The following is a 14,394-nucleotide window of genomic DNA, read 5'->3' on the forward strand; positions in this document are numbered from 1 at the left end:
ACCGCAGCGCGGTTGGTTGAGGGGACGCTGCCGGTGCAGCCGCCCGCCCCGGTAACCCTGTCTCCAGCGGGCGGGATGCGGCCAACGTGCGGGAGAGCAGGAGCTTCCGGGGAGGCCACTGTAGGGCCGCGGCGGCTCACAGGGGAAAACCTAGCAGTGCCCCGAAACGCTGAGGATAGCGTGCAACTTCCGTGCGCTTTGATGCTTTTTCACGATTCCTGCCTTACCTGAAGCTGTCAGCAGAGTCGGTTTCACTTTCGGATCTGGAGGGTTGCAGGGAATCTGGTGCGCTGCCTACTGATGCACGTCTCGATTAGATGCTCCTGTTCCTAGGAATCCTGTATTCAAAAAGAAAAAAAATCAGATGTGCTAGAACCAAACTCAGAGAAGAGGCAAACACCTGCGAACTCGGCTGTGTCTGAAAATGCTTCCAGGGGAAGTTTCAGAACATCTAGGGCGAGCATTCTAGTCCCCTCCTGCATGCTGTCAAATGAAAGATTGCTCCTAGCTCAGACTTCCAGGGTGCTCTGAGGTGTGTAAGGATCCTATAGCCTGTGAACTGGGCAGCCAGAGATGTCTCTGAAGTAACTTGGTTTTGCCTGGATAAATCAATTATGAAGCTGTGCAACTGTCTCGCATTCTCTGTGTTTTTGCAGCCACACTTACTAATAGTTTATTATGTTTTAGGCATAACAGTGACTGCTGTGTGAATATAACCTACTGTGGAGGAAGTGTTCACAGAGAATGTAGAAGGGGGAGAGGATGGGAGGGGAAACTCACTGCTGAAATACTTGTGGTTTAGGTAGAATGGATAGTCTTGCAGATTTAACTTCTACATTAAAGAGCAACTGGTCTTGCCAAAATTGTAGTATGGACTCATTCATAACATGTCTGAATGTACTTGCAAATGTGCTTTAGAGAAGGAATGAGACAGAACATAATTCATTTAGAACTTTGGAAAGCTGTGCTGACTTGAATGCCCTACAAGTTGCTTAGTATCCTACTCCTGTCAAGCAGTCAAAGTTTCCTGCTGCGGGTGGGATGTAATAAGGGGCTTTTTAGCCTTTGCTCCGTCATTAAATTTACTTTATTTCTCTAAAACCTTTGTGAATACTCAATTTCAGCAAGATAAGAAGATGTAGAACTATACCTGTTAACAGTTCAATAAAAGGTTAGTGGCAAGGTCACTTTAAGAATTAGTCTTGCACTGCTGGGGAAAAAAAAAAAACCACAAAAAACAAACCAAACATAAAACCAAGACAACATTCAGATGAATGTTGGGTGCTTTATCTATGCTGGATTTCTAGTGAGCTGTCAGCCAGCAGAGTGGCAGACTTCTATGTGTTGAGGAAGTAACATGCAAATTTAGTGGAAAATGTTGCCCTATTAGGAGAATGTTACACTACTTAAAGGTGCTACATGCTTACCATTTGTAAAGCTTAAAGAAACACATTCTGTATATTTGCTGGATATATGTACTAGTACAGACTGGTAGCTAAAGTCAATTGGGGGGGGGGGGAAAAATCCCAAAACAATCCAACAAACTTTATTCCTGGTATCATAGTAGCTTTATTTGAACTTTGTAATTGGCCAGTATAATCTAAATCCCTTGGGACTACTTGGTTTTGCTGCTAAGCAAGACAGAAGGCTTTGTAGCTGGTCTGTAGAGCCTGCAAACCAGGTTTCTGGTGCTTATATACAATTACGGTACATGACTTTCTGTTGCCAACTGTTAAGATAGTATTAAGTTAAAAAGATAATTGATGACTCTCATGCGCTGAGCTGTACCAAACGACAATATCTCTAAAAGTAGAGCAGTCAGTACTTTAATCTTACTACTAGACTTGATAGTAAGCCTTTAAGTGCCCATAACCCTCACTCTCCATCCTGATCTAGCCTAGTTAACAACTTCTGCAAAGAAAAATCACAGTTTTCAAAATAAATTCAAAAGTGAAAATCTACTCTCAAAATTCTTGGGAGGAAGCTGTTTTGTTGATGTTGTCAAAAATGGTTTGGTAAAAAAGAGCACACTTCCTTTCCAAGCTACAGAGCTTTTATAAAAAGAGATCTACATGACAATAGCTAGCAGTGAACTGAAGAACTTGTTTGCTTTTGTCTGTGCCACCCTGTCGGTTTAAAACAACCTGACAATTGAAAGAATGCAAAGCTTGTATTATATGGCAAAGTATATGACAAAGTGAGCCGTCTTAATCTATGTTTAAGGTAGAGCTGGAGCAGAAGATCATACTTGATAGTAACAATCTAGCCTTGCTACTTTTTGCTTAAAGAGTGAAAACTGTTGTTGCAAGTCTTATTTTTATCACATTACTGGTTACTTCCAATTTAAAACTTGCATTTCTGTGACAGAGCTGCAGCCATGGGTTGCAGGACAACTAATCTGCAAAATTCTGAGCTAGCAAAACTTAATACTGTTGTTCAAGATCTAATTCAATGCTTGCTTTCATTTGAAAAGCAAATTTTATGCTGCCCTAGCTTCAGGGTTGAGAGCTGAACCTAAAGTAACTCTATAGGACTACTAACTTTTGACCAGATGAAAGCTCAGTGAATCCCAATACTTTCAGCTTAATATTGTATTAATGGCCAAAATAAAGGTCTCTAGACCTTTTGGATTGTATCTAACATTTGGCATGACTTACTTAACCTGTGGGCAAATTGAAAGTGGTATTCTCTTACAACAGTCTTGATTTTGTTGGGGGGCGGGGCAGGGCTTGCTGCATTTTGCCGTGTGTGAAGTTACTAATAGGCGGTATAGCTATGTAAGTATAATCTGCTTAATTCAGCTATGTAGGTAGGCCCAATATGCAGAGTTAAAGGGCACATCTTAGGGGTCTTATAGCATGACTGTCTAACAATACTAGGTTTCTAGTATGTCTGTCTTGGAATAAAATAGTGGATCATGCCAACTTGACCAAGTTCATTTCTTCCAGACCAGTCTTTTGTGACTCTAGCCACAAATGACTCCTATGTGAAAGGAGCACTGGTACTTGGCTCATCTTTGCAACAGTACAGAACAACAAGGAAGCTGACTGCACTCATAACTCCTCAGGTCTCAGATCTTATGAGGTAAGACCATTTACAGACTTGAAACTGCCACAGAAAAATGGAAGTTAAATTCCTTAAAGTAACCTTTCAAAATCTGGAAGCTTAATTGCTATGCCCAGCAGAATTCAATTTATACTGTTTGTTTTTTTTTTTCTAACACATGATGAGTTAACAAACGTTCTGTAGATAAAGCACTAAATTGATACTGATATTTCAACTAGATCTTTGCTCTTTCATAGGTCTGCTTAGAACTGTCCAACAACATGGTATTGCCTGTATGTTCCTTAGTGCTGTGTATATGCATTTAGACGTGAGAGCAGAGGATTGGTATTTATCTGAGATATATTCCCAACTGAGATAATGTAACACAAACTCTCCTGAAATCCAGCAGACACTTCAAGTTTCATCATGAGAGAAGAAAATGAGCAGAACTAAAGTAACACCAAGTATATCAAATCAGCTTATCAACAGAGGCATCTAATATGGTCACTGTAGTACAATGAATTAAATTAACTGCTTTCTACAGCCTCTCTAGCATAGTCTTGGTATGGAGCAGACTGGGTGCTCTTTCCACATGTAATAGGGTTTTTTAAAAAAAAAACGTAAAAAACCAAACACCAATTAATAGCTATATGGACTACCAATGATAGGTCAAGATTCTCTACATGGGGAAGTTCTGAAAACATTCTCTCTATAGAGACAAAGGTGGCTCAATAAAAAAAATCATGTGTGTGACTCTCCCTGGAGTATCTTGACAGCTAAACAGCCTTCTTAATATTAAGCTGTTACATATAGGAACATCTATTTTAGCCTATTAAATGAGTGTGCTCTTTTAAGGTGACTCATAAATGTGCTTAAGTGCTAGTGTAAGCCAGCAATACCTACCTACCTAGTGGTGTAACTGGAACTTGAATTTCTCCCTCTTACCCACTGACAAGATATGCCTGAAGTTCAGAAGCTATTGTCCATACCAAACTGTCAGTATAAAGACAGCCTTGTGACGCAGAGTTCTAAAACACATATACGAGCCCTGTGGCTCAAATTGTACTGATAATTGCTGAGCATTCAAGATATGCTGTAGAATAGCAACAACTTACAGATGCTTCATATTGTAAGCATTGTAACTCCTTAACCTCTCTTGAACTAATGGTAATACTTTAGTGATGGTAAAGCAAAGGTTGTCTATCTGTCTGCCACAGTTTTACTACACCGTCTGAAAGTCTGTCCTCCTTAGGTGGACATGATACTGCATCAAAATATTGCTGTGCCCAGAGCCATGATTAAGTGAATCTTTAAAACTTTATGGGATAAAGAAAATTCTAGCAACTGGGTCTAGTGAGATGTCCCTGAGAGTCACAAATCCAGAGCAGTTGTCATAACTATTGTACAAACTGTTTCAACTGTTAAGGATTCAGCTGCTGTCCTGCTCAGGCTACTCTAAACAGCTTCTCATTTCTTAATTGCCTGCTCAAAGTAGGCTGTTAACTTGCCAAAATTGAGTCTGGCTGAAAAAAGCTGTGTGGAAAGCTTGTACTACATAGCCAATGACTTACTGGACTTCATAGCAATGCCAACTAAAACCCTGTTTGGAGAAGAAAAAAACCCCCAAAATGTTGCCATTATAAACTAGAAACCTTGAGGCAGACAGGTATACTTATGCATTCCAACACATGCAATCATCTCTTACTGCTGGCATAAGAAATACTGTCAGATTCCCTGTTATTCCACTTTTCCTAATAGAATCTGTCATGTGGTCTGGCGCGGCAATAATGGAACTAAATCTTGTCAACTGACTCTTTCCGCAGGAGAGTACTGGAAAAAGTCTTTGATGAAGTCATATTGGTAAATGTCTTGGATAGTGGGGACTCGGCACACTTGGCATTAATGAAAAGACCTGAGCTGGGTGTCACCCTAACAAAGCTTCACTGCTGGGCACTGACACAGTTTTCAAAATGTGTTTTCATGGATGCAGACACAATGGTAAGTGGTCATGTCTCATGGTACCTCTTAATGACCTGCTATGGGAGTTGGATTCCCCTCCCCCAGTAGGTTTTTTTTTGTTGTTGTTTTTTGGGGAAGGGAGGTTGGTGTTTTCTTTTTTTGTTTAACAGGAGGGGTAATAGAGACCTTTTTGCTACTTGGACTCTAAAAATGTATGTGCCTTTTCATCTAAATTAATTGTAATGTAGTCTGTGGGGAGTATGTCCCTAAAGTACTGTCTTCTGTAAGATCAGAGCGTTTGATACGATAACTTTCTTTCATGTTATAAGGTGGATATCACAATCCATTAAAACATATGATACCCCAATTCCTAACATAAAAAACAGAAAACAAATTTTCTTTTACCCCTTTGCAATTAGGTTTTGTCAAATATCGATGAGCTTTTTGAGAGAGAAGAGCTATCTGCAGCACCAGATCCAGGCTGGCCTGACTGTTTTAATTCTGGAGTCTTTGTTTACCGACCTTCTGTTGAAACATACAATCAGCTGTTACAGTTTGCCACAGAGAAAGGCAGCTTTGATGGTATGTGTTAATTTGTATTTCAATGTAAGTTAGAAAATGGCAATAGTGGTTGGGATGGCTCAGTAGTTACATATGTGTCATGGAGACTCTGGGATAGAATTCTGAACTCAATGCAACTACACAAAAATTATATCCTTCTCACAATAGAGGCTATCATTAATTACTATCTGTAGTAAACTGTTGGGGGTTGTTGGTTTTTTGGTTTTTTTTCCAGACTTTATGAAATAAAAAGATTAAGTTAGGCCTCCAAACTAGCAGCTGTAAGCATCAGCAATGTAGAATCGCATAACAAATTTTAAGATGTAGTGAGCACAGTGCATGCACTAGCAAATGAAACTGCAGTAGTATGCTTCATGTATTCCTAATGCTCAAGGCTTGAATATTTTATGCAAACTCAAGTTCCTGGGGGGGGGGAAAAATAGAACAGGCCAATTTCAGTGCAGCTTCAAAGAAACAACTATTTGAAGATGAACCATCTCCTCGTGAGCTGTGTGATAGCTTCCTGTCATTATAGGGTGGTGACTGTCTTTTCTTTCCCAATATCAAGTGCATGTAGCCTTGGCTGCTTCCCACTGTGGGTCACTTGGGATTGGCCACTGTACCAGACTTGAGCTTGAGAACTCAAGTTCTACTCTCCTGTAAGTCTCCTAAATCTATTACTATTACAGTAAAAGCACATGCTGCTTGAAGACTGCTATAATTAAAGGCTTCTGAGTGACTATGACTGTCTCCTGTCACTAAATTTCATTATGCAACTACTGTGGTACAAAATGGTGCCTAACTGAAAAAGCTTCAGAAAACTACATAAGTAAAATGGTAAAATGTAACTCTTTATGGAAGGTAATTAGCCAGCCTGTTGACCTACCTTCCAGTACTTTATAAAATTTCTAGATGTCCCTCTTTGTCTTCAGAATAATTCCTTTTTCTATGTGGACTCCTGTGCGGTTTCCTAAAGAACATCAGTTGCAGTTGGATGCTTAATACTATTATATGAATAAACTCCAGTGGAAATGAGTAAATGTAGTTAAGGGTCTGTCTGTACCTTACTACTGATGAGGTAGCAGTTGGTATTCTAGGAGTGCTCTCAAATATTGGGTGTAAATTAACCACAAGCTATGGCAAAAGCTGTAGTGCAGTACTGAATTTGTGCATGAGGAAAAAAACCCAAATGCAACTTCCCCACTAACTGTGGGAAGGAGGTGGGGGGGAAGAGGGGAGGGATAACACCAAAAACCAAACCCCCATCTTTGTGCAAACTGACTGCTGAGTTGTTCCAGGAACACCTGAGTCTTGGTGATTGCCTTCTCTGAGCTTTGTGCTTGACTGCTAGAAGACCCCATCATCTAGGTCTAAAGCCCCTGTCCTTTAAAAATATAGAACTGCATTATGATATACTTTCTGACTTAAAAGCTAAAGCCAGACAATAGTGAAACTTCCTCAATGTCTTAAACACGAAGCAATTATTGCAGGTCTTAATAGCAAAAATGGTGGGTTAATGGTTTACCAAATTTCTGGAACTGTAATTTGTACTTCAGCTTTAAAACTTACTCAGTTTCTGTTAAATGGTAGCACCAGTCTGAGTAACGAGACCACAGAGACATATACTACCTGCATAAGCTGCTGCTGAACTCATGAACTCAGTGGGGAGAAAGGGGATTTAAACTTAAATATATCTAGATCATAATAAAAGTTCCTAGGAAACCTTTTATAACGGAAACACCTGTTAAGGTCACTGCACTTAACAGGACACAGGGATGCAAATGCAACAAGCTACCAAGCTATGCATAATTAAAGTCAAGCTCTAAGAACCCCAACTGCAGTACTGGTAACTAGGGAATGCAAGACTTTTCAGAATATTTGATGTTTATAACAGATGACAGATGCTTCCTATGTAATGCTGGTGTCCAGAAATGGAGTTAATGGCTACTACTTTTATCTATCTAAACTTTACCTTTCTAGATGCCATCTGAAAACAGCATATGCATGGGAAAGTTTGGTTTTAAAAAAATTTGGCAGTACTGATACCTTAAGAACGTTGCTATTGCTTTGACAATCATCTAAATCTTTAGCCTAGGATCTAAAATTACTGCTTTTATATATACAGATATAATGCAACAAGACTGTATCTGTAGATACATAGTTGATGTAACTACTGCCTGATTCTTTCATTTCTGTCTGAGGTCTAGTTTATACAAGACTACTGTTGAAGTCTGAACTAGGACAGCTAAATGCCACTTTCAGTGGCTGCTTTTTCACAAATGCATGCAGGCTGAAAAAAAAAAGCTGAGTATGTAAAACAATCGAGTGAGAGAAAGCCCTGTAGAGTGAGTTAAATACATTGTTGCTGCCCCTTCAGTTAAGAGCTATCTGTTCTGTGAGGGCATCCCAGACTTTCTTCCCTTTTAGATGATCTTACTGTTAACATACACATTCTTAGCACAGTATTAAGTTAGAAGTTAAAATGAAACATAGCTGAGGAAAGACCAGGGGACTTGTCTGGTTTCATTAACTGCATTCTCTTACGATGGGCACAACTTCCTCAAAAGTGCTTTTCTTCCTTTATGGTTGAGAGGCAAGCCAGAGGTTTGAAATTACTGGACTGAGTCTCTAGGTAGTTTCTCACTCTGCAATCTGCATGCATGCTGACAGCTGTAACAGGATACTTGAATTTATATTTGTTGGTATACTGCCTGTACAAATAAGTTTATGCCCAGTTTGAGATAATTTAGTTGCAAAAAGCAAATTCTGCTCAAACAGCAGTGAGGGTGTAAACCTTAGTACTGTCTTAAGTCTAATCGTAGGCCAATAAGAAAAACCTTTCTTTAGCCAGCAGGTACTGAGTGCATTAATATTTTAAAGATTAAAATAAAACATCTCTTTCCGAAGTTATCAATTTACCTATTCTTTAGGAATGCTACTTGTGAATGCAGTTACAGGTGAAGATAGCAAATGAAAGTTGAGGGACTCCCTTCAGTCTCCTTCATAAGAGGAACTATTAGCACTTAAATACTACGTATATTCACTGTAATAAAGAATGAACGGATATAAATAAGCAGTTTTTTCTTCTCAATAGCTGCCTATAAACTAGTCTGCTTTGGGCCAGAGGCTATGTTTTTAGCTATTGTAGTACTGACATAACAAACACTTTCAGACTCATTTGACCTCATTAAAACCTCTACTTGCAAGCGAAGAGGTGACCACTCGCAACACAGTAGGTCTGGCCATAACTTAGATTGCTGTCCTCACTCAGGGGTTAGTCAGCAGCTCTAGTTTTGCTAGAGTTGTCACCAGGCTTTTCTTATCAGATTACAGGGTAGGTAGATCCATCCTGATCTAACAGACCACCGATACCTAACTCTGGCACTGAGATGCTGGCCATGCATCTGAAAGCATAAGTAATAAAACTTATTTTACTTAAAAGTTTGTGATACTTCAGCTTCTGAGCTGTATCTGTCCTGAAGCTGAACAGTACTTGATTGTAGAGTCCTGGTTTTTGCTGCTTTATACACCTTGATCTTAAGCTATAGAAGAAACTGAATGGCAGGGTTTGTAAGCAGCTTGCTATCTGTTAGTAAAATGTAATGCCACACTATCTTTTTAATTTTTTTTAACTGCATTACCAACTCTTAATTAGAAGTGATTGAAAAAGATCCTAAAACAGCTAGCTGATTGTAGTCTGTTAATACTCTCTGTTTCAGGTGCAGATCAGGGATTATTAAACACCTTCTTCAGCAGCTGGGCAACAACAGACATGAGCAAACATCTACCGTTTATTTATAATTTGAGCAGCACTTCGGTATATTCCTACCTTCCAGCATTTAAAGCGTAAGTTCAAACTTCTAAGATGGCTTTTGGAGCTTATACAAATTTCTAACAGAATGAGCAGACACAACATGAACTTACACAGCTTTTCTAAAGGGAGACCACTACTTTAACTAGAAGAAGGTATAATAGTTTCCTCTCAAAAAATGTTTAGTATTAGTTAAATGAATCATTTAATGATAAATGCAGAGAGAAAGCTGCATTTAAGTAGCTTAAATCACTAGTCCCTGGTAGTAACACTGAAATTGATGTAAACACACTTGACAGGTCACTTTCAAAAGGAAGAACTGCTGCTCCAGTATCGGATACTGTCTGTTACTGCTCTAATGAAAAGGAGTAGCTCTTGAATCTGCTTGAGCTGAACTTCAGCATGTCACTGGTGGCATTGTTCCTACCTAGATAACTTGCTCTATCCTCACTCAAATTACTTAAGGCATTTAGCAACCAGTAGTTATAGTTCATCTAATTAACTTATACCATTCAAATTTACATGGTGAACAAAGACTTTTATAAAGCTAAAATTCTCTCTCAAGTCTTTCTAGATCTCAGTATCAAGATGGAACAGACTATAGCCAATGACCATACCACTGCATGTGCACTGTGTAAACAACTGTATCCTCCCTAGCTAGCAGTATTAGATTTGGCATGCTAGTAAGCTGTATGTCAGTGGCAGGATCACTCGGAGTGTCTGACTAAACAGAGGGAAGGATAGGAAGCTGAAATATTATACAAACTTATTAAGAGCTGCAGAAGTTGGGGGAGGGAAAGTACCAATTGCATAAAAACAATCTGATCTGAGTTGACATCAGGTTACTAGTGTCTAAAGTGGCAGCTAGCATAAGCAAGACTGTTGCTGGCTCAGGATCAAGGTATGTCTTGTGATCAGAATACCATCTGAAATCATGTCATGCTAAAAGCGGAACACTTATTTAAAGAAATACATGCAAGCCTAAGGATGACGAAGTAGTTGGATAGCATTTGATAAGCTAACATCTATCGTAAACCATGTCCTTTTTTTCACGGCTGGCTGATTGTTACATGACCTTTAGTTTACAAATTACCTTGTTGCCACAAAAGACTAACTGGATTTGGGGGGTCCTGACAAAAATTCCATTTAACTGATTGAATCAATTGCCTAACTGAATTCAGCAGACCTTCACAAGTAGAACACTGGAAGCGCAGCCCTTCTAAGTCGGAATGACCTGCTCAATAGGTGGAACAATTTCCCTTGGTTAGATCAGCAGCTATACTCCTGATAATCAGCAGCTGGAATAAAGTGAAATTTAAACCTACTGACATCAATAGCTAAGTTTTTCATGGCTTTGTACAGGGAGAGTAGATTTCGCAGCAGTCTCAGTAATCCTTTTTCCAAAGGAAAATGCCAATTCATGACAAATGCTCTCTAACTTCAAAACATTGATGAAGGACTTTTCTGGGAGATGGGGAAAGACAGATTAGTTGCTGAGGCCAGTGTGGACAGAGGGCTTCCTAACAGTTGAGCTTCAATGGCAAAAGAAAGTATTACAGATCTAGAAAGTGTCTAGAAAGCTCATAATGAAATCATTGTAGAAACCTGGCATCTGACAACTGTTGTGCAGGTCTTAAGTGGACAGAATACTAAGAATATGTTTTTCCATTAGCAGCAAGTGTAACCTAACACCTCTTAGGCATTCGCTAGCTTAAATAGCCTTGATTTTTAAACAATGACAGATTTCCTCAGAACAGCAGCAGCTTAAGATGAAGAAAACTCAGACTAAGCAGTACTGTGACAGCTAATAAAACTAGGGTATTTCACTTAGGACAAATCTTGACTTAGGGAGTTTAAACTTAAAGCCCAGGAACTGACCTCTTGAAGACAGATTTATTTTTACTTTTTTTTTCTGGAACTTAATATAAATACTTGACTTTGTTTCACACATGCATAGGTTTTCATTCTGCAATAAGATCACTTGTGTTCAAAACACTGAACATGAATATTCAAATACAGTGAAGGATCTTACAATAGTACAACCCCCCCAAGTGCATACTGCCTTGTTATGAGTATGTGTTTTTGAAATCCACCTGCATTGTCTCAATATGTAAAATTCCTTAGTCATCCAAGTTCTAGTCAAAATGACATGTTAGAGAAACTAGATGGCATTATCTTAACCATTGTGAGAAGAAATCCTAAGGTGCTACAAACTGAACTAGGTGAGACAGTCACTGCTACTAGAGAGACTGGAACTGCTTGTTCACAAAACTGACTCAAGCTGAACTCTAGTTCTGGAACCATAGAAGAACCTCTTAGTGTTAAGTTCCTTACTTCAAAAGGGGGTGCATCTCATTTACACTTGTATTTAAAAGAACATACTGATAACATCTGACACAAAGCTAGAAGTTCATATTGAAAGTGGAGTTAAAATTCTTCTTAAAAGAACTCAAACGCCCCCCCCAAAAATAAAAAAAAAAAAAAAAAAAAAACCAAAACCCCCCAAAAAACCAAAACAACCAACACCATCCATGACTCAGTTAATGTCATTTAGAAAATAGCAGTTGGTTGTATAGCAAGACCCCAGTACACAAAGATTAGAAGTCCTCTGAAATGCTGAGGTAACAGAGAGCTGCTATTTTGCAGGGATGCGGTCTTCCTGCAGGAAAACCTTCCAATGATCCGTTTCTGTAGGGCTGTAAACTGAAAGGGTGACTAACCCTGACCCTTCTCTAAGTAATGTTTGTCATGCCTAACTATCTGGATCACTGACATTGGAGGAGAATTTTTTTCACTTTTAAAACCAGTTCCTATTGCAACGGCTGCTTGAGACTGCTCTCTCCTGAGCTATGGACATCACTCTACCTAAAGACTTGAATTGGCTGTAAGTAAATAGCCCAAACAATTATGTTTTGGCTGTGTTCTCTAGTGTAATGTAGAATTCTGTTTGCATTTTTCCTGTTGTATAGCAATGCTTTCAGTCCCAATAGGCATTGGCAGTTCAGTCATTTAGCGTTTAGCCTCCTAAATATATTCAGATTTCTGTTTTCCGGACACCTACAGAAACTGTAGGCTAAAAAAAAAAAAGTCTACCACTCACTTTCTAGACACAGTCATTTTCTAGATACCTGCACAAACTGTAGGTTTTAACTTTTTCTGTACAACAGGTTTGGTGCAAATACTAAAGTGGTGCATTTCCTGGGAAGCACAAAGCCATGGAACTATACATATGACTCCAGAACAAAAAGCATAAAAGGCAACATGGACGACCCTAAAATAGTTCACCCAGAATTCCTGAACATGTGGTGGAATACCTATACAGCTGATGTTCTACCATTACTAGAACAGCATGGAATTGTTGAAGAAATTACTACAGGTGTTAACATGGTATGTGCTTTAATATTCTTACACAAACTACTTAAGTATGGATGACAGGTTCTTTACCATTCCACTAACTTCCCTATGTCCAACTCAAAGCATGGGTGTGGTTTAATTTGTGGGATGCAGGTTTTTTTAGTCTTGTTCTTTTAAGCTTGGAATCACACTACAGAAGAAAAGCATGCTGTAGTGGTCTTGAACATAGCTGTCTGCTTGCCTAAAACAACCTATGTAATTAGCTAATGGTGCACCAGGAATTATACTGTAGTAACGTCTTTGATTTATACAGAGAAGGGCCCTAACTCTTAATGTGTTGCAGCTACTGAGGTTCTCAAGCTGAACCACCCCAGTTCAGCATGCCATATGTATATACAGATCTTGCATGGTGAGACAAATCTAGGTAAGCTTAGGATAACTGGAGAACGAATACTGGCAGCGATGTATCCCAATACTTACAAAAGCCAAAGAAATGCTTCTAACTCTAGTTCTCATTCAGAGAGTTTAGTAGCTTTCATCTGACTGCAGACTGTCTTAGCTTAGTACATGGGCCAGTTTAAGTTCTCAACCTTTCTGAGACCAAAGTTACTATCTCTTTAAGATGTGCTTTCTCTTGTTAATCTTGCATCTTTCTAATGAACTATTTGCAGCTATCGGGCTTGGTCTATACTCTGGCTTTCTCTTGTGGCTTCTGTAGAGAGGTATGAAGAACTTAAACTTTACCTTTTTTTCCTCCCTGTTAACTTATGTAACTCTGCTTTGTTATTTTGCTAGGAAATTGCACAATCCCTGCCCATTGGCAATGCTTGCTGCTGTGCATGAGAATGTCTTTGTTGTCCCATTCTATGGCCTGTTGCTCACTTTAGCTATGCGAAGTATTTCTGTGTTTTTACTCTGTCTTTCCTTTTAGGCAGAGGTTACAGAGGCAGTGTCCCACATATCAATATCAGCACCATCACCAGTATTACCAACTATATCTTCAGATGAACGCAAAGAACGGTGGGAACAGGGCCAAGCTGACTATATGGGAGTGGATTCCTTTGACAACATCAAGAAGAAACTTGATACCTACCTTCAGTAGGAATGTCCGTCTCAAAACACTGGTGATGCAAGGACTTGTTCCAGAACTAACAGCTAGAAAGGTGTAGATGGTGGTCAGTTACACTTGCTAGTAGCTTGATGAAAAACTTCTTGGCTGAAGGCCTCTGCAGTGCTACAGGTGAAGACTGAACAAAAGCTAGGAAGCAGAATTCCTTGGGCCACCTATTACTGCCCAATTTCCATTTCTCCCTACTAGATAATACCAGGTATTTTCAGCTTAAATTTTCTTCTGTTGTGATCAATTGGCTCAACATACTCCTTGAAACTGATTTTGTTACCTCACCTTATCAAGGTGATATTTAGCATTGATTCCCTTTGCTTGCTGTTTTTAGATGTAAAATCTAATTCATGGAATTGCTCATACACTAGAGTGGTAGCCATTCTGCTTTACCGTAAATGTATTTATGACACTGGAATACATACAGATGTAACAGTAATAGCACTGCTTTGCTCTTCCAGTCACAATTGCACTGAAGTTTTGACCAGGTTCTTACGCACAGTGCCTACAGCATGGCAGGGATGGGGTTTTTGGTTTTTTTTTC

General features: G+C 39.2%; 1 protein-coding gene across 1 annotated transcript; it reads left to right on the forward strand.

The window, feature by feature from the left end:
• Positions 1-480: 480 nt before the first annotated feature.
• On the forward strand, positions 481-14,050 carry GYG1 (glycogenin 1). Its single transcript, XM_010014949.1, is given in 7 exon segments — positions 481-532; positions 2,949-3,084; positions 4,869-5,043; positions 5,424-5,586; positions 9,285-9,411; positions 12,544-12,763; positions 13,662-14,050. Coding segments are annotated over 7 exon segments (1,044 nt in total). The 3' UTR covers positions 13,833-14,050.
• Positions 14,051-14,394: the final 344 nt, after the last annotated feature.

The sequence above is a fragment of the Nestor notabilis genome, unplaced genomic scaffold (assembly GCF_000696875.1).
Source record: "Nestor notabilis isolate BGI_N333 unplaced genomic scaffold, ASM69687v1 scaffold6140, whole genome shotgun sequence".
Lineage (NCBI taxonomy): Eukaryota > Metazoa > Chordata > Aves > Psittaciformes > Psittacidae > Nestor > Nestor notabilis.